Source organism: Leptidea sinapis, chromosome 42 (genome assembly GCF_905404315.1).
Source record: "Leptidea sinapis chromosome 42, ilLepSina1.1, whole genome shotgun sequence".
In the NCBI taxonomy this organism is placed as follows: Eukaryota; Metazoa; Arthropoda; class Insecta; order Lepidoptera; family Pieridae; genus Leptidea; species Leptidea sinapis.
In genome coordinates this window covers 4,017,424-4,043,935 of record NC_066306.1, presented here as the reverse complement: position 1 = coordinate 4,043,935, position 26,512 = coordinate 4,017,424, and the positions used below count along the sequence as shown (strand labels likewise).

Genomic DNA, 26,512 nt, shown 5'->3' with positions numbered 1-26,512 from the left:
TCATACATAAACTTCAGATACAAAATATACAGACACTGGTTTTTGTTATGACAGTAAGGGAAGAGACGGGCAGCGCTTTCCCCCTGCCGGCAGTGCCGCTCGGGATTCTTGAAAAACCAAGAAATCTGAGTGGCACTACAATTGCGCTCGTCTTCTTCTTCTTCATGAAGAATCATACATAAGATGTTAAGTCACATTTGCCCAGTAATTTCACTAGCTACGGCGGCCTTCAGACCGAAACACAATAATGTTTACACATTACTACTTCACGGTAGAAATAGGCGCCGTTGTGGTACCCATAATCTAGCCGGCATCCTATGCAAAGTAATAATCCTCCCACTGGTAATAATCCAAGTGTACTGGGTCATATATAAGAATACTGACCTCATAGAGTTTAGGGTCCTTGGGCGCCGTGGAGTTGATAGCGTAGATATGCACGACCGGCAACGCAGTGTACAGCACCTTGAGCATGGACTCGCTCAGACGTTGGTTGCGGCGGTCCCACGATGACCCGTCCAGGAACAGTCCGTGGACGTACACGCCTTCCTGATACACGCAATACGATGTATAGAAACCCAGTAGGTCCACTGCTTAGTTTTTCCTTGACATTGACTTAAGCCGCTGTCCCACGAGCACGCGGCGCATTTTAGCTGCGTGGATTCATTTGTTTCATAACGTAACGTTTCCACTGCAGCACACACTATACAGAAATATGAACCCACGACTGTGGGTCATGGTGTGTGTCCTAGCACCTATAGCGTAGCTCACCACCACGTTCACAATGTTAAGCTATGTCAGCGCCTATTCGAGCATTCCACGCATGTATCAACGATTTCAAATCATGCTTATCGTATCCGTGGGCTGCAGTGGACACAATCACATACATTTTCTGGTAAAGATTAACAGTAGTCCCTCCGTGCGTCGTAGTCGGACAGCGGCTTTATTCTCACATTTTTTTAATCGAATTGTTTTTTTTTTAGATATTTAAATGAGTGCACTCATGAAATTTTGGTCTCGCAATTATAACTATGACATGGGTGCTACAAATAGTTTAATCCTGAAGTAAAATTGATGAGAAAGATTATTAAATATTTGAAGATCTGAGAGCATCGTCTAGTTGTCTCATTTGATTAAGGCGACACTAAATGCCAGCGACCTTGAGCGATATGAGTTCACGGCTGCCGGCCCGCCATCTATGTAACAAAGCCAATATTTTCAAAATTCTTGCATGGAAAACAGTTTATATGCTTAAAATCCTCGTTATTCACTACTAATCTGAATAAATGAACCTACACAAAAAAGTACAAGCTATAAGAATAACTTTTCTGAGAGAAGTACCAAAAAAATGCGTCACGCCATGCCAAAAAACTTGTTTTACTTCAAAGAAAAGTGGTAGTTCAAAAAGGCTCGGCAATGTTAACTATAACCAACAGCAAGCATTAGCAACCTACAAATAAGACTTAAGGGTATGTATAACAGGATTAAGTAGTGTTCATAGCTCGAAATGCTATACCTTCACCACAAAACTTATCTAAAAACACCATGTTTGAGTGTTTTCTGCTTACTCTTCGCCTTAAAATATACCAATTCGAATTATTCAACGCCTGAAAAAAGTTGATAGCAAAATGTCGTGCTTTTGTTTTCTTGTCACCTTGTAGTAGGCACTTTGTCTGCACTTTAATATTTCTGAGCATAATACAATGTTTTTAATAGAAGGATAAACAAGCGTACGGGTCACACTGTGGTCATAAGTGATCACCGCCGCTCATATCTACTTTCGTACAACACCAGATGACCATAGAATCGTTGCCGGCCTTTATTTACCGAATAAGGGTTAGGAAGTTAAAAGTAAACTAAGCTTTTGCAGAGTTCAGTGTAGTGACGAGCATATGAACATTTACCATACCATGAACAAACAGACAGACGTAACGCATCACGTAACTCCAAATACACCACATCGCACTGCAGCCGTCATGCGGAGACTTACCCCCTTATTCATAATGGTCCACTAACTTTAAACAGCCGCTAAGGAGTGTTTTTTCTCATTCTAACTTAGGTCAATAGAAGAAGACAGAGCGAGAATTAGCAATGCTTTAAGTTAGCAGACTATTATGAATAAGGGGGTTAAAATACAAATAACTAACCACAGGAGGTGCTCTGACGTCTTCATATAAAGTCTTGGTCACGTCGTTGTGTAGCGCGACCATGTCGAGCGCCCAGCCTTTGTGCGCCCTCGTCACTTCTTGCCGCATCGCCGTCAGGAAACCTGACACAGATACCGTTCATCTATAATGCAATGCATTTTAATACCAACTAAATAGTTAAGTCGAAACTTTATGTATTTAATATAATTTCAGTAGGTTTTTTCAATAGAATTATAAAATAGTCGGTTTATTTTTTCCAGTGTTTGATGTATATGTCATATAATGTCCGTGAAAATTCTCTCAATTTCTTCAAGGGTGCATATGAATTAATAAAAAGTGAAATTTCATCGATAAACTGGTTGTCAGAATTAAGTAGCTGTATGGATATAGATGCTATGGTAACGAAATTTTATTCCATTTTACATAAATTTATAAAACTACATGTTCCTAAACAATTCAAACGAAATTATAAATACCCTCCCTGGTTCACACATAACCTTATTCAAGTGTTGAATGAGAAAGAAAAGATACGAAAACGCTACAAAAAATATATGAATGAAATGGATAAACTACAATATAACTTATTAAAAGAAAGATCTCGTGTGCTTATAAATAGTGCTTATGTAAAATATTTAAAAAAAAATAGAAGATAATATAAAAGTAAACCCAAAAATGTTCTGTTCTTACATAAAATCTAAAAGAGGTAATACAAGTGTAATTCCATCTTTAATGAAATTTAACGATAGTTCGTCGAACGATGGCATGAGACTGCTAACTTTTTTGCTGAGTTCTTTTCATCTATATATAATAACACATCAAAAATTGTATCACCACAAAAGGATAGACACACTACATCAAAATTTAATAAAAATAGTACAAATCACCTACAGGTAAGCGAAACAGAAGTTAAAAATAAGTTAATGTCTCTTGTCATTAATAAAAGTGCGGGAACTGATGGTATACCTCGTGTATTCTATAAAAATTGTGCTGCGGAATTATCGATACCTTTATCAATAATATATAATAAATCTCTGAGGGATGGTATATTTCCAAGTGAATGGAAAAAAGGGAAGGTGGTGCCTATATTCAAGAAGGGTAATAAATCGGATATTAAAAATTATAGACCAATTACTGTACTAAGTACTCCTGCCAAAATATTTGAATCTTTTGTCTGTTCCCAAATCTCATGGGAAACTAAACATTTAATAAGTGAAAAACAACATGGTTTCGTTAAAAAACGATCAACCCTTACAAATTTGATGTGTTTTACTGATTCTGTTATAACTGAAATGAGCAATGATAAGGAGGTTGACGCTGTGTATACAGATTTTAGTAAGGCGTTTGACAAAGTCGACCACACCCTGCTAATAAAGAAGCTAAGAGATGCATACTGCTTCTCAGAAAATGTATTGGTATGGTTAGAATCATATTTAGCTCATCGACCACAAGTAGTTAAAATAAGTGGGTATCAATCTAGAGAATTTCAACAAACAACTGGTGTTCCTCAAGGCTCTAATTTGGGACCATTATTGTTTACACTGTTTATAAACGATATTTCCAAAAGTATTCAAGAATCAAATTACGAGTTATATGCAGATGACTTAAAAATATATCGTACAGTTACTCGTTCAGAGGATCAAACGAAACTACAGAATGATATCCATCGTGTAATGTTATGGTGTAAAAATAATTTGATGGAACTCAATGCGTCCAAATGTCATTTTATAAAATTTTCTAGGAAACGAAAGAAATTGGAGAGTAAATATCATATGGCTGAGATGGCATACAAATAAATCAAATAAACCATATCAATGATTTGGGTGTCATTTTAGACGAGGAGTTGAGATTTGATAAACATATTGACAAAATAGCTCACAAAAGTTTTAAAATGCTTGGGTTTTTCTTACGTAACACCAAGGCTTTTACATCAATTCCTACGCTTAAAATACTATACTATTCCCTTGTAAGATCTCAGGTTGAATACAATTCGGTAGTTTGGTGCCCCTATTACAAAACGTACATCACTAGGATTGAGTCAGTTCAAAAGAAATTTATATCCAAATTGAGTTATGTCACTAATAATTACACTATTATAAGTTACAAAGACAAATTAAAATTTTTCAATATGAAAACCTTAGAATTGCGAAGAAATGCGTCACAAATTCTTTTCTTATATAAATTATTAAATAATCAATTAGACTGTCCATTACTTCTATCTAAGATTGGATTATGTGTACCACCTTATCCTTTTCGTATTAGTACATATCTGCCAGTACATGTACGATTTTTCAGAAACAATTATGGCTCAAATTCACCTATCCAACTTATCTCAAAATTATATAACAGTAAATTCCATAGTAATAGTAGTATAGATATAAATTTTAATATATTTGGAATTTTAAAAAATACGCTTTTGAACCCTTATAATTTGGATGTATAAAATTATCGTTTTTAGTAATAGTAAACACATATTGTAGTAGTATTACTTAACTTACAATAATAAATGAAGGCAACGCTGTGCATACCTATAAGTTAGATATACAAATATAAATATAAGAAATTTTATATTATAAGTAGTCATAATATTAATTGTGTGTCTAGTTGGTAAGCCTTTTCTAATAAATAAATAAATAAATAAATAAATAAATAAATAAATAAATAAATAAATAAATAAATAAATAAATAAATAAATAAATAAATAAATAAATAAATAAATAAATAAATAAATAAATAAATAAATAAATAAATAAATAAATAAATAAATAAATAAATAAATAAATAAATAAATAAATAAATAAATAAATAAATAAATAAATAAATAAATAAATAAATAAATAAATAAATAAATAAATAAATAAATAAATAAATAAATAAATAAATAAATAAATAAATAAATAAATAAATAAATAAATAAATAAATAAATAAAAAATAAATAAATAAATAAATAAATAAATAAATAAATTTTAATTTAGAAATTACGATTTGTTTATTACCTATACTTTACTGCCAAATAAATGAAATAAGATATATATCTACCGCTGAACCCAAAAACAAATATTACACTAGAACTGATTGACCTATTCCTATTTAGTTTTATTAGTTTAATATAAAAAAAGAAATCAACATAGGCATAACGAGTAGCTAGTAATTATAAATGAGTGATTGATACTTTGTGACCCGGAAATCCTCTTATGAAAATGTATGCTAACCGAAGAAGTACTGTCTTGATACCATTAATATTAGGTAGAAAAATATTTGCCATTGATTTACACTAAACAACTAGACTCAGAATCGCGCGCAAAACTCTGCCTACGCGTCTATTAGGCAGATTACGTTGCTATATTTCGTCTGCGCTTTGAATTCAACGCCACGCAATGACAAAGTGTTCAGTGAAATACTGTATGTCAGCAAATCCAAACTTAAAAAAAGCATTAACCATCATCATCAGCCGGAAGACGTTCACAGGTGGACGAAGACCTCCACAAAAGAACTCCACGACGTATTCCGACGACCAGATCGTCAGTCCATCTTGTGGGGGACCTACCAACATTGCGTCTTCCGGAACGTGGTCGCAATTTAAGGACTTTTCTACCTCACTGGCCACCTGTCTGTCGAACTATGTGCCCTGCCCACTGCCATTTCAGTTTCGCAATCATTTGATCTTTGTCGGTGACTTTGGTTCTCCTACGGATCTCCTTATTTTGATTCAATCTCGCAGGGAAACTCCATCTCCATTGTCGTCTCAGCGACCATGAGCTTTCTCATCAGGCCCATAGTTAGCGACCACGTCTGCGTACCGTAAGTCATCACTGGCAACATACACTGGTTGAAAACCTTCGTCTTCAGACACTGTGGTATTTGCGACGAGACGATTTTACGGAGCTACCCGAACGCTGCCATCCGAGTGACTTCTTTCACGAAATTTGACGTAGTCAACTGGATTGTTTGTCCAAGGTAGACATACTCGTCAACAGTTTCGAGAGTACAGTTCCCAATTATTACGGGAGAGGGTGTGATATGGATTTGAGATGATCTTCGTTTTTTCCAAGTTCATTTTGACACCTAGTCCTTGGGAAGATTGTTTGCCATCGAGTATAAAAATATGGAGCGTCGTATTTCAGATAAGTGCCCCGTTATATTAACAAAATTGTGTAACTAACTTGACGTTTTTAATCATTTTGCTAAATAATTACATTTTAATTGCTAAAACAAAATGTTCTTGCCTCGTGTTAGCGTCTGAGCTTCTAATAAACGTATACAATAGACTTTAAACATTACGGGCCACAAAATAAATTATTTATTGTACGTCAAAGCTATTCGATTATAACTTGGGTAACCTGTGAGCTATACGATTGAGATATCGGGTAAATCAAAACTCCTCGAATCGTGGCAAATATCCATTTATATTAATAATACTAATAGTGTTAAAAACCATCACAGTTTAAAAAGTTGTATCAGCAAAATAAGCTGCGAACCAACCTTGTGGATTGAAGAAGCCAGTCATCCAGAAAGAGTACGGCCTCGCCTGGAAACACCACGTGGAGAACTGGATATTCCGTTCCAAGAATTCGGTAAACCAGAAACCAAGTGTGGAAGAAGTCCACGAGCTCCTCAGCCATATTTTCGGTACCTTGGCGTCGTAGATATTGTCCAACGAATCGCGTAGTGCCTACAAAACAGATAACATGTATGTGTCACAATTGGATAGCAAACGCGCTAGTAATTTTATAAAACAGTTGTGTTTTGCAAATATAAATTGACCGGCGACGAATAAACGACGTTAAAAAATGGTCATGACATGCACCACGATTTGACTAGTTGAAGTTTACTTCTTTGTACCATCGACAAAAGTGAGTCATGGCCAACTTTACCGATTATTCTTTTAAAATTATTATAAAAACAGGATTATATTTGCACGAAAAAGATTGTATGACAGTTGATGGACTATGTGTCTAGTAAAATGATAACAGTTACTTAGGAAATTTTTGTTCGACCTACCTTTTTTTTTTATAACTGTAGGAAAATGAGACAGGTGGGTCAGGATAAAATTTTGTCGATAATACTATTAGGGAGTCTATTGAGTAATAAGGCGAAGAGTTTTTCTGCTGTGAATCATTTGTGTGCAAGCATTATTGTGTTTTAGTTTAAAGGGAGGCGTAGCTAGGGATGTTACTGGACTAGTGAGACGTCTAAAGATTGTGATCCCACTCAGAATTTTGGGTTAAGAATAAGTAATAAGTGAACGACTTGCACTGGTATCCCAAAAAACCTTCTTACAAATTATATTATGAAATATTCATTTCGGAATGTATATATTATTATTTAAAAGAATATTTTTATACATATTGGAGGCTATTGAAATTATTTAAACAAGGCATTAGATAATTTAAAAAGTATTCTACTCAAATGATACTTTTAATAGATACACTCACTTCATTCATGATTATTGTGCCATCAATAGCAAGCAACAGATCCTTCAACGTGGTCCTGACCAACGAGATAACTTTCTGCATACGGTCTATCTCCTGCCGCAAGAATATCACCATCGAGTTCAACATACCGTAATATCTTAATCTGAAACAGTATTAAATATATTATTAACTTAAGTCATTTGGTAGAACCTCGAAAAGGTGAAAGGTCCACAACTGGAAGAGATGTTTTCTTCCCATTCCTTTAAGCTTCTAAGCTGAAGTTTTCAGTCATATTAGATATGGATATCTAATAGTAAATTTTTAGATGTTTGTTTTGTATTATTTGTAGATAAGATTTGATAGTCCCATCTTAAAGGCCGGCAATGCATCTCTTGACGACTGGTATTGCGGATGTACCTACATGAGGAACTAGTTTTCAGTCTCATCATGTGAGCACATAGGTACCCTCTTTTAATATAGTTTCATTTTATTATACTGGGTGGTGTTTTCAGAAGGGTGGTGATGGCCAAGTCGGAAACTACGAGACTTAGAAAAAAGCCGTGAAACGGGTAATGCCCTTGATTTATAAGTAACCTTTAAAATTTCTTGAACTTTTGACGATCGATCCGAATGGTTTTTCAAAAAAAGTTAAATCCAGTCAGGATGGATTAGACCAATGGACTCTGTTGCTGATTAGGATCAATCTTTGCAAAGATATGTATTACTAAAAATGATAGGAAATACCAAACTTTCTGTTTTATTATTTTTACACGGAAGAAAACCCACCTCCAATTCAAACTTTTTTTTAGAAATCTTACTTTTTTTGGTATCCTGTCATGGTATCAAATGCAGTAAGGTCATTGTAGAGACGTAAAAAACTTATGCATTGGAGTCAACAGAATCCATTTTGAGCAACTTATTAGTTTGGTAAAAGTGAGATATGAAAAGCAATTGTAAAATTTTTCTATTTCCTTTCATTTTAAGTAATACATATCTTTCCAAAGATTAATCCTCATCAACAACAGATTCCATTGGTTATATAATACAGGATATATTTTTTGAAAAATTATTTGGGTCGATTCCCAATAAAGTTCAAGAAATTAAAAAAAAACTAGATATGCAGTTATTGGTTTCTTATTAATCTTAATCGAGGGCATGACTCCTTTTACGACTTTCCTCTAAGTCTCGTAGTTTCCGACTTGGCCATCACCGGGGTTCTCAAAAAACCACTCTATATATATTTCTCTACAACTTATTAAATGAATTTTTTTCGACTGCATGCATGATGAGATAGCCTGTAAGTGTGGTATACAATTTCTATCATAAATACATAAGAGTGTCCACCAGTATAAGGATTAATGCGGTATAGAACATTGGATTCCTATTAAATAAATAAAAATCTAAGTGATGAAACCAACTATTACAACTAGAAATAAAAATCTTAGGTATATATTATGTAATAACCATTACGGAAGAGATATTTTTTATGAAAAGTTGACAAATTTCCAGTGGGAGGCTCTTTTGCACAGGATGCCGGCTAGATTATGGGTACCACAAAAGCGCCTATGCCGTGAAGCAGTTATGTATAAGCATTATTGTGTTTCGGTCTGAAGGGCGCCGTAGCTAGTGAAATTACTGGGCAAATGTGACTTAACATCTTACGTCCCAAGGCGATGAGCGCAATTATAGTGTCGCTCAGAATTATTGGGTTTTTCAAGAATCCTGAGCTGCATTGTAATGGGCAGAGCTTATCAATTACCAACAGCTGAACGTCCTGCTCGTCTCGTCCCTTAGTTTCATTTAAAAAAACTAATTTTACGGCAATAATTATTTTTGTTTACTGTTTATTGCGACGGAAAAGACACGTGACCCAGTGTTTGAATGTGCATTTTATTTATTACTACAACATATAAACAATATAGATATCAGAATATTCGACAGTAGAGAATAATGTAAGATGCAAACCTTTCTTTGACTTCGTGTGGATCGAAATTAGGTGGAACTTTATCTAACATTTCCTTGCTTTGCCTGTATACTGAAGCTTCTCTCGTCTCTCCACCTCCTGAACTGGATTCCTTTGGCTGAATTGACAGGATGGTGTCTAGAAGGTCTTGTGTGATTTGTCGTTGATATCTGTTTCGAAGAAATTATAAATTAATATTTAACTTTCGAAAAGTACAAATTAAAATAAGAGGAAGAATACAAAAATTATCTCGATAAACTAACGGCCGTTCCCAATATACTATCTACAGAGAGAGATAAATTACTACCTTCTACTGTCAGTAATTAGATGTCAATAATCTGAAGATGTTCCAATATACCCGATAACTCATTCTTATCGCCTTATATTGGGACGCGTGAATTGCAATTTCCATACATACTTTGTATGGCTGGTAAGCTATACGTCGTCCCATTGACACACAGTCTGCACCGATAAGGTGAGTAATTACTGTCGATAAGTTAATTGGGACAGAATAGTCAACGATAGTTACGATTTTTATCTCAAGTAAGAGATAGACTGAATTTTGGGAACGACCGTAAGTTTCCTTGTGTAATATAACATGGCAAATAAGTTTGGTAGTTGGCGTAAGCAACTTTTGTCCGCCAAGGAATAATGCATAAAGGACACGCAAGAATACTAAAGTTTGCCGTAAGTCAGTTTTAACCAAAAGTGGTGTACAGCATTGGAATATTGGGCGTCAAAAGACCAGTAAGCAGTAAGTAAGTAACTACTGCGGCCATCTGTAAAATCTGGCTTCAATTGAATTTGTTTCTTTTTTTTTTCTTTTTTTTGATTTTGATTTTGATTTCTCCAATCGACAATCAATAAATTCGCGCAATATAGATATGTAGCAAGTCTGTCGTATGGCTCGCGTTTTTGCTGGCTCGTTGTTTATTTATAATACAGAGAAACTCGAATGATTGGAAATCCTCTACTCCGTAAAATATTGAAATGATCTCTTGACGATACGCTGAGGTCCAACATAGTTTGTATATGCGTACCACCTGGTGCCGACGAATCGTCAATACATGGAAGGATCAGTGTGATTAACAAGTCAATAATATAATTCCACTGTGTCAACTAACTTCGCTCTTAAATATTAAAGGAACATCAGCTGCAGTAATCACTAACGGCCGTTCCCAATATACTATTTACAGATAGAGATAAATTACTACCTTCTACTGTGAGTAATTAGCTGTCAATAATCTGAAGCTGTCCCAATATACCCGATAGGTCATTCTTATCGCCTTATAAGTGCCTTATAAGGGACGCGTGAATTGCAATTTCCATACAAACTTCTATCGCTGGTAAACTATACGTTGTCCCATTGACAGACAGCGTGTACAGATAAGGTGAGTTACCATCGAAAAGTTTATTGGCACGGAAAAGTCAACGATAGTTACGATTTTTATCTCAAGTAAGAGATAGACTGAATATTAGGAACGGCCGTAAGTGCCTGAGGGTAATCTGCTTGTTCACTTTTCAGTCCATTCCACAAATAAAGCTATATAAGCACGCACGATATATCCGCTTGCACTTCATGACTTACGTAATATCCGCATTTGTGTGTAGCCCGTACGCTTGCGGTGGATCCACAGTCTTCATCTTTTCAATCTCCTCAATATATTCTGGAATGTTCTTAAACTTCATAATGCCATAGTTCTTGTAGAACTGGAAGTCGTCGTTGAATATCTGATCGGTGAGCCAAACTCTGCAGAATGTTGTCAGTAAACGGTTATCATAGTCGTCGGTTACACGACCGCCATACTGAACCGCTGATACCATATACCTGTAAAGATATTTTTATTTAAGTGATTCGTAGTAAATGACGTTCTATATACAATATCCGGACGACCGAGCATTGCTCGGATTTTTAAGAATGTATAAAACTTGAACAAAAAAGAAAACTAATACGACATCTGGATTCGAACCGGGGTCTTCTGCTTTCCGGATCACCCAATGTCCCATCTGAGCTATAATAGTCTTGTATATAGTGGCGAAATTTACCTTTGTATTCTAATGTTATTGTAGCTGTTTCTCATTCAAACATGGATAAAACCATTTTTTTTTTAATTGAAACCTAGCTAGATCGATTTATCACCCCCGAAATCCCCTGCATACTTAATTTTATGAAAATCGTTGGAGCCGTTTCCGAGATTCAGATTATATATATACAAGAATTGCTCGTTTAAAGATATAAGATATGGACAACGACATATCATTCGCAGTCTGATAGCGAAACGGCAAGTGTGCAAGTGCAAGTGTGTTAACCCTCACTGTCCAAAAATCTGAACTGAATAAATGTCATACATTGTTGCATATTGACCAAGAATATTTTAAGCAACTAGAGTAAATGCGGCAATGTATCGATATAGCAGTTGAAGAAAATTTGCTGTCAAACATATGGAACAGCCGCCTGTGCAGTGGTATTTATACAGGTCAATGGTCAGAGCGGATACTGTGCTGGTTATTGAGTGAAGGCAATGTGAGTATTTATTTGTGTTTTTGCATATTGGATGCGGTCGTGTTGGAGGAAGCTCGGGCTGTGGTTGGAATCAACCGAATGGTGCGCTAATTTAAACTCCCAGGCTGTTCCCCACTTCCACATTTTTTTTTTACAGCAATTAAATGAGGTTGTGGAACGAGACGTAAATATGAAATATTGAGTTATAACGAATTGTTCCTTGAATTCATGTACTGACTTGTACTAAAACATGGTTGCCTATTTGTATTTCGGCCAATAACTGACAATCCTGACACATTTCTTAGACTAGGATAAAAGGACAAAAGAGCGTACGAGTGACCTAATGGTAAGAGATCGAGGAGATTTGCTCGTCTTTTAGACAAATCTGAGCACTTTGGAACCAAAATAACCAAATATCGATCTGAAAACTTCTAAAAAAGTTTGATTGAGTTCCTTATGTTATACACGGAATAAAATTATTTAAAGTTTAAGAACCACACTGTGAACGAACAACAAACATACTGACGAAATGAGGTGGTTGATGAAACTTACATATGATGCCTTTATTCAAAAATTTAAACTAGTGGCAGGCTGCTTTGCACATTAAGTTAGCTAGATTAATGCCTAATGATAGAGAAATTAGTGGACACTCGAAATTTAAATCCTATGCGTCAAGGTGACGAGCGTAATCCCGATGCTGTTTAGTATTTCGATTTTCCATAGTGGTAGTGGATAGTATGATTATAAGCCTCATTCGTTACTGAAAATTGAAAAAACTCAAGATGATATAACAAATGCTCACCTCACAGTCGTCCAACTAACATTCTGGCCAGGCTCGAGAATATCCAAGTGATTCTGGACAAACATACACGAAGACAACCAATCCGCAGAATTAAATTCATACGGAATATTCCAACCGAGTGGGCCGAACTTCCGTCTCTCTTGCACAACCGTGTGCAAGAAAGAGATGGTGTATATCAGCGGCAAGTAGAACGGACTATCACTGTAGTCCAGGAAGTCTTGACTCATCGAGTCGTAAGTTCTCATCAAACCTGCCTTTATACCTGTGAAAAACCCAATTGTTAAAAACAGCTTACTTGGCATACATGTACACTGAAATAGTTATTAATATAATGTTTCGTCTACTAGATGTAACATTTAGATCATGTTTCTTTATTGTATACTGAAGTCAGAAAAAATTTGCAAATGCACCATTAGAAAGTCATTTTTCATAATTTCTTAGAACTTAACAGGTAATGCCATTGAATATATTGTTTCCGCGAAACGAGCTATAATTTAAGTGAAGACAAAGGAAGAATCTGCAATTATTTATGTGACATTAGATATTTAAACTTCAGTGCCAGGCTGTATGGCATCGGATGCCCTCGAAATGATTACCACAATGGTCCTTTTCTGCCGTTATGCAGCAATGTAAAACTAGGCTCCCAACCCTAACATCTCATATTTGAAGTTGACGAGCGCAATCGCTGTATCACTCAGAATATTTCGATAAATTGGTGTATCACTTATAATCAGATAAATGTATACTTAAACTCGCTTCTGTTTATTAAAAAAAAAACCATGAAATGTGAAAAATTTGCTTTAAACTTATATTTTCAACTAATTCTTGATAAATAAATAACAACAAACCTGAAGGTGGCTCGCACGTGTACTTTATCGACATTTGTAACAGCGTTATTGGAAATTTATTGTGAACTTCTGTAGTGATCCAGAGCCTGAAAGAAGAATTCAGAAAAGTAAATAAAGGTGACATAAAAAATTTGGTTTACCGGTCAGTTATTATTCCAGCATAACTTAAGAGGTAAGAGCCCTGTGCTTTCCCGGAGCTTAAAAAGAATAGGGAAGTCCCAGGCCCAAGGGTATCGTTAGAGGCAACTAAAGGCATTTACCAGTGTAAATGCCTTTTTTCATCCTTTGCACAGGATGCCGGCTAGATTATGGGTACCAAAATGGCGCCTTTTTTTGCCGTGAAGCAGTGTGTAATGTGTAAGTATTATTGTGTTTCAGTCTGAAAGGCACCGTAGCTAAGATGTAAATAAGACTTTACATCTTAGATCTCAACGTGACGAGCGCAATTATAGTGCCGCTAAGAAATTATTGTGTTTTTCAAGAACCCTAGCGGCACTGCAGTGTAATGGGCAAGGCGTTTCAATCCGTCCTGCCCGTCTCGTCCGTTATTGTTATAAAAAAATTAAGAACAAGGTAAATGTTATGTTTTTATTACTAACTAGCAACGCTTCATAGTTTCACCTGCGTTTAATGATTTTTTTAAAATTTTTCAATTCCTACTGCGACTTTTGTTTCAGAAATAGGCATTATGATATCGTAGCGGATAAAGCACTTAGAGGGCTTTTTTATCCAAATCACATTATAAATTAGGCAGATAGTCTGTTCTATTTCTCATTAATCTATAATTTTATGTAAAATATAATTTTATGTAAAAATTTAAAGAAATAAACATTTTGACTGTTGCTTCTCAATACAATTTTGATAATGTTTTGTATGTTCATAAGCACATTGAGGAATTTTCTAGAAACTGTGACATTCATAATATTAACACGAGGAACAAACATAAACTTGTTGTGCCTACTACTCGGTTGGGTCGAGTTAGTAAGTCTTTTGTTGGGCGATGTATATGCTTCTACAATATGATCCCAGAAAATGTACAAAACAAATGTGCTACGAAATTTAAAAGAATTGTTAAAAAACGTTTGTGTGGGAAAGGTTATTATAGCATAAACGATTTTCTTAATGACACCACGGACTGGGAATAAAGCGAACACCCTCAGGCTCTTTAATTATAAATGTTTATTGTACGATATTACATTGTAATCCATATTTTATATTAAAAAAAAAGCCCGCTGAGTTTCTTGCGCCCATTCTTCTCAGGTCTGAGGCAGTCTTCTTTTGAATGGGTGGTAGATTTTGACGTTCAATAAGTGATTTTAAATCCTATTTTGAATAAAAATATTTGAATTACATAAATACGAGGGGTAGATCAAATTCAAACTCAAAAGTAATTTATTCATCGCACAAAATTACACTTTTGAATGTCAAAGTCTTATATTATTTATACGTCTAGATAGAGCTATGACTGCTGTGAAAACGTCGAAAAAATTTGACTTAGAACTACCCTCATTTTGAGCAATTCAAGCACACTAACACAAAGTGTCATACAAATCGCGAGTGTAAGACATAGCTTATCACGCACACTAAGCTAATATTCCTGGCCTGTTTATATCGGTTGTCTTACAGCAAGAGACCATCTAGACGTATAAATTATTTAAGGTCAAATTTATACATTTTAAAATTAACCAACACAGGAAAGATAAGCTTTAATGGGGTGAAGAGGCAAGATACAGGGGGATAGATGCATTCAAGGAAACATCACATAAATGTGTTACTACATCTTACTTACCTAAACGTTTCATGAACCTTCTCTGGCTCCTTTTCCAATTCAGCAAACTGTTCCATAACCTCAACCATGTATTCCAACCCCAAGTGACAATTTTGTAGCAATACCCACAATCCCTAAATACATACACATTAGTACAATTCAAGTTTTAAATTCTTTATGAGAGAGTTGAACAAGACATAATATCAAGTATTATGAACGCTACGCCACTCGAACGGTTGGCTCAGTGGAACAGCGCTCACACGGTTCAAGTCCCGCATCGTTCATAAATTTTGTTTGTCAATTTAATTTTTGTTTTGTAATCAATCGCAAAAGTGGGGATTATCGCTTTAAAATATTACAATTTTTTAATGGAGTCATATTGGGGCAGAGATTTTTTCTTTTAACTAAATAATATTTTAAAGGAACTTTCCTCAACTTTTTACGATTGTACTGTTGTATAGTATTTGTTAGGTATTTTATGTAAAATAATACGAACCTCCCTTATACCCCTGTCTATGAGCTTCCTTGCGTGAACTTCCTGCCCTTGGCCCATCGATATCGATGAGCAAATGCACTCCATTCTTTTTGCTGTCACTTCTATTGAAGGTGTAGGGTCGGAGCCCATCGCCAAAAACCCGATTAAAGGCACTAATGGTCGTGACTCTAGCACCATATTCTGCGTAATAAAACAATAATTTATTTCCACTGGAGGCAGGAATAGAAATGTTATATATGATAACTACAAAGTTTGCTAAACTTATAGGCTTTTTCACTTTGAATTTACAAAATATTATTTATTACCTATATATGTAAGATACGACATGTGACGTGGCTATTGCCTATTATCCCAATATGCATTTTGGCAACTAAGTCTAATTCAGTTTATTACTAGCAAAATGAAATTATAATAATTTACCAGAATTGATATAACATTATAAGAATCACCAAATCAAAATAAAATATTATATAGAATACTTACTTCATAGTTAGCAATGACAGCCTCCGAAAATCTAGCACCCATCGAATTAATTACATATTTTCTGAAAATAAATTAAATGTATATTACACTGTGTTATGTCCATCCTATAATGTCCCATCCAGTTCTATAATGATACAATAACTTACAGGCTCTGCGCCAACGTTCTGTCCGGACACACGGAACGCACCACCAGGAGTTTCCTGAACACGTCCAGAGTATGGTAGCCGTCTGGCAGCGGCTCATCCTCTGGGGCCTCTTTGTCAAACCTTACAATAGTTTTAAATATTAAATTAATAAAAAATTATTACATAATTAAGGTACGCAGACGGGGTTGCTAACCAGGGGCCTTATGAGGAAGCTCATTGTCGCTCAGAGGGCAATGGAGAGGGAGGAGTTTCCCTGCGAGATCGAATCAGAAATGAGGAGATCCGTAGGAGAACCAAAGTCACCAACATCGGCCAAATGATTGCGAAAGTGAAGTGGCAGTGGGCTGGGCACATAGTTCGACGGACAGATGGCCGGTGGAGCACAAGTGACCACGTACCGGAGGAAGCAGTGTTGGTAGGCCCCGCAGAAGATGGACCGACGATCTGGTCAAGATCGCCGGAATACGTTCGACGAGGGCGAGTCTTTGGGGGAAGCCTTTGTCCAGCAGTGGACGTCTTCCGTCTGATGATGATGACATGGATAAGTAGGACATAGCCTATACGAATAAAGCAGCCATCGTAACCGCTTTCTGAACTATCTAACCACGCAGTTTTACACGCCTTGTGAAGTTTATTTTATGGAGTAAGAGGGCAATGAATATTCAAGGATAAAGTGATCAACACCGCCAATGCTTTTTTTTATGAAATTAAGAGACCAGACGAGCAGGATGTTCAGCTTATATTATTTGATACGCCCTGCCCTTTACAATGCAGTGCCGCTCAGGATTCTTAAAAAACACAAAAATTCTGAGCGGCAATACAATAGCGCTCGTCCCCTCGACCAAAACACAATAATGTTAACACATTACTGATTCATGGCAGAAATAGGTGCCAAGGAGCCTCCTACTAGTGCTCAAGAGAGCATACCAGAGCAATCACAGTAGCATTGCTGATCTTTGAAGTATCTACCATATCTATACGGACACTTCAGGTTTATCCCACATAGGGTTTTCGTGGAAAAAATCTTCTAGATAACCACACTGTGGAATATCGCCACGCATCGAGTCAATGAGGATCGTCATTTTGTAGTAACATAGTACTTTTGTAACTTCTCATTTAATACTATATAGAATGTACCTTCGAAAGGGCATTGGTGAATAAATTTATAATATGATGCAAATACAAAGAAAAGGCTATCTGCTATCTCGCAAGAATGCATTGTTCCGACAATAGTATAGGTATATGTAATGAAAACAGCAATTCTTTATCGTCAATACGGATGATTCATTTTTATTACTCCTTCAAACCATTGATCTATTTTAAAGTATCTCTTAATCCTAATCTATAAACTACTATAGATTCAAAAGGTTGTTGGCATTTATTAAAACACATACCAATTTTTCCAACCCTTCTCGTTATTGCTAACTTGGGTCAAGATATTAGTGAATTGCCTTAAGCCAGACAGGTTCACCAAGTTCAACCAAGCCATATCGGTGACCCATTTGAATGGTTTCGGTGGACAGGCGTTCAGATCTAACGCGGCACCACCTGTGAAGAAGAATAATAAGAAAGAGTATGTAAAATAACTTTTCAGAATGGACAAATCAAAGGAGATCGAAATAACTGAAGGTATTTTCATTCTCATGGAGAAGTTGAGCCAAATTGCAAAGTGCCAGAAATTCACTACGCCTAAAATTATTAAAAAGTAATGTAAATAATAAAATTGAATTAAAAGTAATAAAAAAAAAGAATTTTATTATAAGAACCTAATTTTTAACCTCTGAAAAAGTTTACGCACTAATCCGCACTGTGAATTATTCGTAGGTTACTACTAGATAAAAGCCTGGAGCGATAAATCAATTATTATAAAAATATGGTAAAATGTCACTAAGTGCTAAATTTAGGTTATTGATTCAATCATATGTAGGTTGAGTATTTATTCGTTAAACCTTTTCTATCTCTAGCTTTTGCTAAAGCAGACTAACTCACTGTCACTCACCACGGCTTATTATTCTTGCATTTTCAGCAATCTTAGTTATTGTGTTGTTAAGAATGTAGAATCCGTTGGCGGACTTTATATTATCTAATATGTATATTTAAAGTAACTGTGAGTTATAAACATTCTATACTCTTCAATACATTATCTATATGTATAAGAGATTTCTACCTATATATAGATTCATCACGATATCTCTGGAACCAAAAGGCGTAGAGACTTGAAATTTGGTAGGAATATTCCTTTCGCCAAGTCAGCTAAGAACGGATTTTACAAAATTTCATCCGCAAAAGTTTTTACTATGCATAGAATGTCAGTTGGGCCAGCTAGTAATTAAAATATGCCCAGGGCTCGAAATACGGCATATTAATTGCTATTTAATTCTAGCTAGTATTGTTGGCATTGTGTGTAGGAAACGCTTACCCTTTATTAGCGTTTGGAACTCATCGTAAGTGATTACTTCTCTGTTCAAATCAATCTTCAGAGTTAGTAGCAACGTAAACAAATACTTATGCGTCTCATAGAACCCGCGGCTTATAAACTTCCATACGTCGTATGTCTGAAAATGATGAAATAATATCGTTTATCAGCGATCAATGGTATTATTGTAATACGCTTATCTATGGGCAAAAATGTTATAGATTTACGAGGCATACTCCTCGCCAAACTACTAGTTCGATCCGACATTGCTGAGAATAGATGCGGAAAAATTTGTAACTAAACATAACTCGAATGGGCGAATGCAGATTGCACCTGCGCAAACAGATGCGCATGGCAACATAGAATTTGGCGAGAGGCAGACTACAATATAAATAAACAAATAAAAAATAAATATGTATTGACACACCTTTACACAAATTATCTTGTCCCAAACTAGGCATAGCCTGTACTTTGGGTACAAGACAACGATATATTTACTACAATATACTTAATTAAACATACATAAATTCTAATCCATGACTCGGAAACAAACATTGACTGACAATTCGACGAAACATGAATACCCAATTCATGTTTCGTCTCGACAGACATACAAATTCTTTAATGTACACATTTTATTACGTTATAATGAATAACTTACCAAATAATCGATAATGAACCCGATCCTCTTGAAGGTGATAGCGCTCGGCTGGGATTTCTCCATAGACAAGTCGAATCTCTCCAGGAACTGCGCCAACGAGGTCTGGTACATGTTACACACCATGGACATGTTGCAGATCAGGAAGTATAACACAGAGCCACGTGTTGCCACCGGACGGAACTCTTCGCGTGCTGCATTTATTTTTATCTCGGTCTCCTTCGCCACGTCCAGTTTCTCTCTAACCTGAAATGAGTTTACTCTTATTTCAAATTCAAATTTTTCAAATTAAAATAATTTATTCATAATAGAATTTAAAATCACTCATCCAATGTGAAAAACTACACAAAACTACCACCCATTCGAAATAGTATGGCTCAGACCCGAGAAGAACGAGCATATGAAATTCAATAGGATTATTTTTTTCCTTAATTTAGTTATAATATAATATGTAGTATCGTTCAAAAAAAATATAATAAAACAGCCTGAGGGCGTTCGCTCCATTCCCAGTCCGTGGTAGCATTAAGATAATCATTTATTTTATAGTACCTTTACCACACAAACGTTTTCTATCAATTCTTTTGAATTTGGTTACACATTTGTTTTGTAAAATATTGAGATGCAACAGACAAAATGTTTATTTCTTTCAATTTTAATAAAAATAATTGTTTGAAGCGTTATTTGCGGTTGATATATACATAGATTCCGTTGATATCCAAATATCTCTCTCTACACGATATAACATCCTCACCATTTTAATTATTTTTTGTAATCTATCAATCTTGCAATATTGCAATATGTAAGATATTATTCATTTAAAGGGCTTGCACGAAAGCCGCCCAGTGACTGCTCCGTTTATTCATGTTGTGCCTCTCAGAGAAGGTCTTGAGGAATCTTTTATTTTAGTCTTTTTTCTTTTTTTTTCTTTAATCTTTCTACGAGTAACTGTTTGGGTGTTCATAAGATTGACTGCCAGCATATTTGGATGATTAGTAATTCGCTTCTTATACGCTTTTGACCTTTCCGAGATTGCTTCTATAATATTTTTGTTCTGCATCAATCGATCATGATGGAGTCTAATATTTGAGACATACCAAGGTGCGTTCTTTATTATTCTTAGTATATTTGATTGGAATCTATGTATTATTTCAATGTTTGATTTTGCCGCTGCTCTCCAGAGTTGTAGGCCATATGTCGATATGGGTTTTATTATGCTTTTATAAAGCAATAGTTTGTTTTGAAGTGAGAATCGTGATTTATGATTTAGAAGGCAGTACATAGTCATCCTCAACTTAAATACCATATATTAAAACCAATATCATACCTCAGTAGCAGTCGCCTTCGTAATATTGAGCACTTGTATGAGTGATACATCCTCCACCAATGAGCCTTGTATCGTGGTGAGCTTATGCAGCAGATTAGCCTCCAGCTCTTGCATCTTCCTCCTATTCGCGGTCACGTCCATGATCAGCTGTGTTCGCTCAGCTTCCATCTCCGCTTTCTCTGTTAATATCACTCGACCCAACAATTGATCTTCTAGTCCTATTAAGAAAAAGTAATGTAAGAAATTGAGTATGCAATAACGGATAAGTTTTTGACGTTTGAGTATTTTTGTTGTGTCACTTTGCATATATTGTAATTGAAATGATTTGTAAAGTGCATTAAAAATAAGAACTTGTACACCTAATCTGTTTTGAAAAGAGCAACCTCAGAGTTTCTTGCTCATTCTTCTCTAAGAAACGTGTCTTCCGAATGAGCTATATGAAAAAAATTACATATTTCAAGTGTAATATGATTTGCCTATGAAATAAAAATATTTTTGTAGGATTTGATTTGGATTACCAAATGAATTAAATTATAGGTAAAAGGAGGTTATGGGCAAGTCAAAAAGTTAATCATACTAATAACGAGCAATTCTTGTAAGTGTGCAAAAATATTTCTGTGTATCTCAGTAATTGGTTCTAATGATTTAAATCAAACAATGTATTTATAGGATTTTAGTACTATAAAAACAATATACATTTTTATATGGACATCTGGCAAAATATTTTCACTATAGTATAAAAAAATTGTGAAATTTAAATAAAACACTTTTAAAGGATTAAAACGCGTGTAATTGTAACTGTGTTTGTACATTCGATTTTTGAGTTAAAGTTACATTTTTATTTTTATTTTAGTTAACCCGACGTATTAAGAACTTTCCAGATCTCGTTTCCAGGGGGACTTAAAAGTGCTTTATTTAAATGTGTAACACTTGCGTTAATCAAATAAGTGAAATTTAACCAATCAAATAACATACAAATAAATTGTTTAGATGAATTATATGCAAGTTGTTTCAGTCCATTTATACTCGTATATTTGCAGTATCCATGCGTTGTGTTAGTGATGGTACACACGATTAACGCTTAATTGATAGTGTATTTTTGATAAGGCATACCTTGCATGGTCACAGTGAAGTCAATAATGGAAGTTCTAGCTGAAATCTCGGGTGTGTACGCAGGATTTGGCAACTTCGTAGTTATATATATTTTATGACCCGCAGTCACATCGATTTCTTTATCACCTAGTTTTACCTAAAAAAAAAATATAAGAAAGGATAACGAATATGATGAAACATTAATAAACCTTTCCATGTGGCGGAGAAGCTTCCTTGTTCAACGTTGATAAAGTTGATCGTTTGTTCACATCACACAATATCTTATAATAGCCCCAGCGACGATATGTAGGTAAACAAAATATAAATAATTTGTTATGTTTTAAAGTGATAACCCTCACTTCTGGGATAATTTACACAAATAAAATTTTATAATAAATTTTATGAAAGATGCGGGACTCGAACCCGCGTACTGTGCGAGCGCTCTGCCTACTGAGCCAACCGTTCGAGTGACGTATCGTTGATAAAATCTTGTATGCTTTGTTCAACTCTCAGGTTGTGGCGTCATCTACAGGATCTACTTTACAGTTGATAACCTACTCAACCCCAATATTTGCATATTAGGAAATTGAGTTGAGATGTCGGGAGATGACGACGGACGATGTCTGGGGAGCACTCACACGGAACGCGAGAGGTCGCGGGTTCGAGTCACGCATCGGTCATAAAATTATGTTTTCAAATTTTATTTGTGTAAAATCTAAATAAATAAATAATCTATATATATATATATATATATATATATATATATATATATATATATATATATAAAAGAGAATGTATGTAAGTTAGTAAGTAAGTAAGATCTTTATTTGTTGACTAGGGTAATACATTATAGATACATTATTTAAATAAATCTTTTGTAATAGATTCGTTGAAGCTCAAGAAAAGTGTACATATATAATTTATATGGCACAACAACGTTTGCCAGGTCAGCTAGTGTAAATATAATTTTTACTTTTTTAAAGAAAACAGCTAACATCTTTAAAAAAAGAAAAAATACCTTGTACGAAGAGCCGATTTTGATATAATTACGCTCCAATATATTATCAAGCGCAGGGTCCAATTCTTCTGCAACATCCTCTATCAACAAAGGTCTCCCTAGCGATACACAATCCTCTATATGGTTCCTGGAAAAAATTACCATCAATAGCGATATGAAAATGTTCATCAGACATTCCACTACTACACAGCTTTGATTAAAAGTATTGAAGAGTACAATTTGCAGTTCAATATTGTGTAACAAACAAAAATGATACAACACATCATTATACGTAAACACAAAATACAAATTCAAATTCAAATATATTTATTCAAAATAGGATGTGAAATCACTTATTGAAAGTCAAAAAATCTACCACCCATTCCAAAATGAATGCCTCAAGGCCTGAGAAGAATGGGCGCAACAAACTCAGCGGGCTTTTTTTTCCATCAAAAATATGTTTTACAAATAAAGTAACATTTACAAAGTGACATTGTACAATTAAACTTATTATTTAATAGCCTGAGGGCGGTCGCTCCATTCCCAATCTGTGGTATCATTAAGAAAGTCATTTATGTTATAGTAACCTTTACCACACAAACGATTTTTAACAATTCTTTTGAATAACGTAATACTTTTGTTTTGAACATTTTCTGGGATCTTGTTGTAAAAGCATATACATCGCTCCACAAAAGACTTACTTACTCGACTTAGCCGAGTAGTAGGCATCATCAGTTTATGTCTGTTCCTGGTGTTAACATTATGGTTATGACAGTTTCTGGCATATTCACTTATGTGCCTTACAATTGTCTGTATTCCAACATTCTTATATATTTTCTCCACTGGCAAACTATGCTATTAGTATCTCACACAGAACATAGACAGTGTCTTGTGTGGTATTCAAATTCAAATATTTTATTCAAAATTTGGATGTGATATCACTTATTATTACTCAAAAACTACTACCCATTCCAAAAAGTATGCATCACACCTGAGATGAACAAATATAATAGCCTGAGGGCTGTCACTCCATTCCCACACCACACAAATTTTTATTAACAATTCTTTTGAATTTTGTAATACATTTATTTTGAACATTTACTGAGATACTTGTTGTAAAAGCGTATACATCGCCCCACAAAAGATTTACTAACTCGACTTAGCGAAGTAGTGGGCATTATAAGTTTTCTGTTCCTGATGTTAGCATTATGGTTATGACAACATCTAAAAAATCACTTATCTCACCTGAAATACTTATGGTTGAGAGTGGTAACAATGAGATCACTATATTTTTCCATATTTTTAATCCAAATCTTCCCTTGTGTCTGCGGATCTATGAGTAGCGGGAATCTGGCAGCTTTTGTTACGATAATGCCGTTCTGTATCGACAACTCGTCTGTCGGTAAACCGCACAAATTCCAGTCGCCAATCTGAGTGAAATTATTAACAATTAATTTAATCTATAAACTAATTTCATGTAATGAACAAAAAACTACATTTACTAAGACAAAACTATTTCAAATAACTTACCTTTTCCTATTATCGTGCGCAAAGTTCGATTTTGCGCATGCGCATGCATTGCGCATATTGTACCACATTCCCACACATTGACAAGAGCGTGTGGGAATGCAACTGAGTGAACGGGGATATAGCAGAACGTGCGAGAATGTAGTGAGGTAGTGGTCGAACTTTGTGCAACTTAATAGGAAAATTAGTATATGATACTCGTGCGCACGTAGGTCAGCCCTATAGCCTACTTTGCGCACACATATCGCAATGTACTATTTTAGGAAAAGGTTCGTTTGTCTAGTACAAATTTTTAACTCCATTACAAACAAATATATAAAAAAATTATTCTCTCTCTTAACCATTTATATCAGAGTGAATATCTCTGAAAATTTCAACTGTTCATAATACCTTGTGTTTCATGAGATATAGCTCGTTGACTACAACGGAAATAGGTACTGATGGAAAAAAGAGGTTTGGTAATACAGAACTAGGCCGACACCCTTCAATACGAAACTCTCAAAATGTGTAAGGAGACAATAAAATTATATATAGACTATATAGAAGCATAGTAGTACCGTCGCAGTGTCCGTTAGTTGTTCAGTGATATTCAAGCTCATAGAGACGGGTATTTTTCTTCTCAACAGTTCGGCCAACCAGCTGTTGTTCAACAACGAGCGGAACTCTTGATTGAACGGTCCCGAATATGACAAGAATCTATAATATGTGATTACTTATTATAAAATTCGAACTTCAAAGCTTTAAAATTAGAACATCTTTTGGTGGTTGTAACAAATAGATATGTGCTCCTAGGTGTAATGCTAAAAGTCCCGTAACACGCAGTTGATTCATCTGATGTTGCAGGACAACATGGGCTACGGTGATCACATACCATAAGTAACAAGTGATACTACAAAGTGATTACGATTTAATTATAATACGATTTAATTTGATAAATAATTAGAAAACGAAGAAATATTTACTGAACTTTAAAATAATCTGGAGTTGGATAGTTATAGGATTATTATTAATATAGGCGGGATAAATCAGGAGCAAATCAAATATTACAAAAATGAGTTGACCAGAGAATATATGGTTCTACCATACATCTAAAAATTATTTATTGATGAATCCATTGAATGTTTACTAACCCGGTGAGTAGCAATATATCTCCGACCAATCGTTCGATCTCGGACCTGAACAGCGCAGACTGTTCAGTCCACCGAACTCTTTCCCCGCTTAGTCCATTGATGAGCGCAGTCGCTGCGTCCATTTTCTGTTGACACTTGGCCGCGTCATCGAGAACTGCTTGCTTCAAAGTCATAGCCTCGTCGAATTTCATTTGGACTCCTTTAAGCTCTCGCTACAATCAACATTAAGTCCGTTGGTATATTATAATAATTTTAAGTAAAATACATTATAATGGACACAAACACGTGTGAATTGAATTTCGAGACAGGTAACTTCAATCGGACGTGATGATGTAAACTGTAAAATCAACGAACGTCGAGTTAATACACAATCTTAATTACGCCATGTATAATATTTTTGCCAAGCTTCACTTGTTTTATCTATTTTTTAAGTGTATGATAACAATCATGCGAATGGGTCAGCAAAGGGTAAGGGATCACCGCTGCCCATAGATATTATTTTTCAAAATCAGAGGATTCATAGGAATAGGCACCTTTGCACAGGATGCCAGCTAGATTATGGGCGCATATACAATGGCGCCTATTTCTGCCGTGAAGCAATAACGTGTAAACATTATTGTGTTATAAATATAATCGTTCTGAAGGGCGCCGAAACTAGTGAAATTACTGGGCAAATGAGACTTGAGACTAGACTAGATATCTTCTGTCTCAAGGTGACGAGCGCAATTGTAGTGCCGCTCATATTTTATTGGGTTTTTCAAGAATCCTGAGCGGCACTGCATTGCAAAGGGCAGGGCTTATCA

The 26,512-nt window shown here is 35.2% G+C and overlaps 2 protein-coding genes across 2 annotated transcripts in view; one reads left to right on the top strand and one right to left on the bottom strand.

Moving 5' to 3' along the window:
• LOC126976781 (5'-nucleotidase domain-containing protein 3) overlaps window positions 1-26,512 on the top strand; it is a 197,100-nt gene that overhangs the window by 23,658 nt on the left and 146,930 nt on the right. The gene's annotated exons all lie outside the window — the stretch shown is intronic.
• The window catches only part of LOC126976729 (dynein axonemal heavy chain 8), a 103,039-nt gene that overhangs the window by 642 nt on the left and 75,885 nt on the right, over window positions 1-26,512 (bottom strand). Inside the window, exons 70-90 of the mRNA XM_050825230.1 lie at window positions 25,710-25,921; window positions 25,137-25,275; window positions 24,298-24,482; window positions 23,074-23,200; window positions 22,077-22,212; window positions 20,964-21,181; window positions 19,643-19,885; window positions 18,985-19,120; window positions 17,960-18,113; window positions 16,566-16,685; window positions 16,420-16,480; window positions 15,937-16,116; window positions 15,462-15,574; window positions 13,673-13,758; window positions 12,825-13,086; window positions 11,108-11,347; window positions 9,522-9,689; window positions 7,578-7,719; window positions 6,625-6,814; window positions 2,145-2,266; window positions 385-546 (exon numbers count right to left, since the gene is read on the bottom strand). Of these exons, the coding sequence (XP_050681187.1) occupies window positions 385-546; window positions 2,145-2,266; window positions 6,625-6,814; window positions 7,578-7,719; window positions 9,522-9,689; window positions 11,108-11,347; window positions 12,825-13,086; window positions 13,673-13,758; window positions 15,462-15,574; window positions 15,937-16,116; window positions 16,420-16,480; window positions 16,566-16,685; window positions 17,960-18,113; window positions 18,985-19,120; window positions 19,643-19,885; window positions 20,964-21,181; window positions 22,077-22,212; window positions 23,074-23,200; window positions 24,298-24,482; window positions 25,137-25,275; window positions 25,710-25,921 (3,396 nt within the window). The remainder of the gene's footprint in view (window positions 1-384; window positions 547-2,144; window positions 2,267-6,624; window positions 6,815-7,577; window positions 7,720-9,521; window positions 9,690-11,107; window positions 11,348-12,824; window positions 13,087-13,672; window positions 13,759-15,461; window positions 15,575-15,936; window positions 16,117-16,419; window positions 16,481-16,565; window positions 16,686-17,959; window positions 18,114-18,984; window positions 19,121-19,642; window positions 19,886-20,963; window positions 21,182-22,076; window positions 22,213-23,073; window positions 23,201-24,297; window positions 24,483-25,136; window positions 25,276-25,709; window positions 25,922-26,512) is intronic.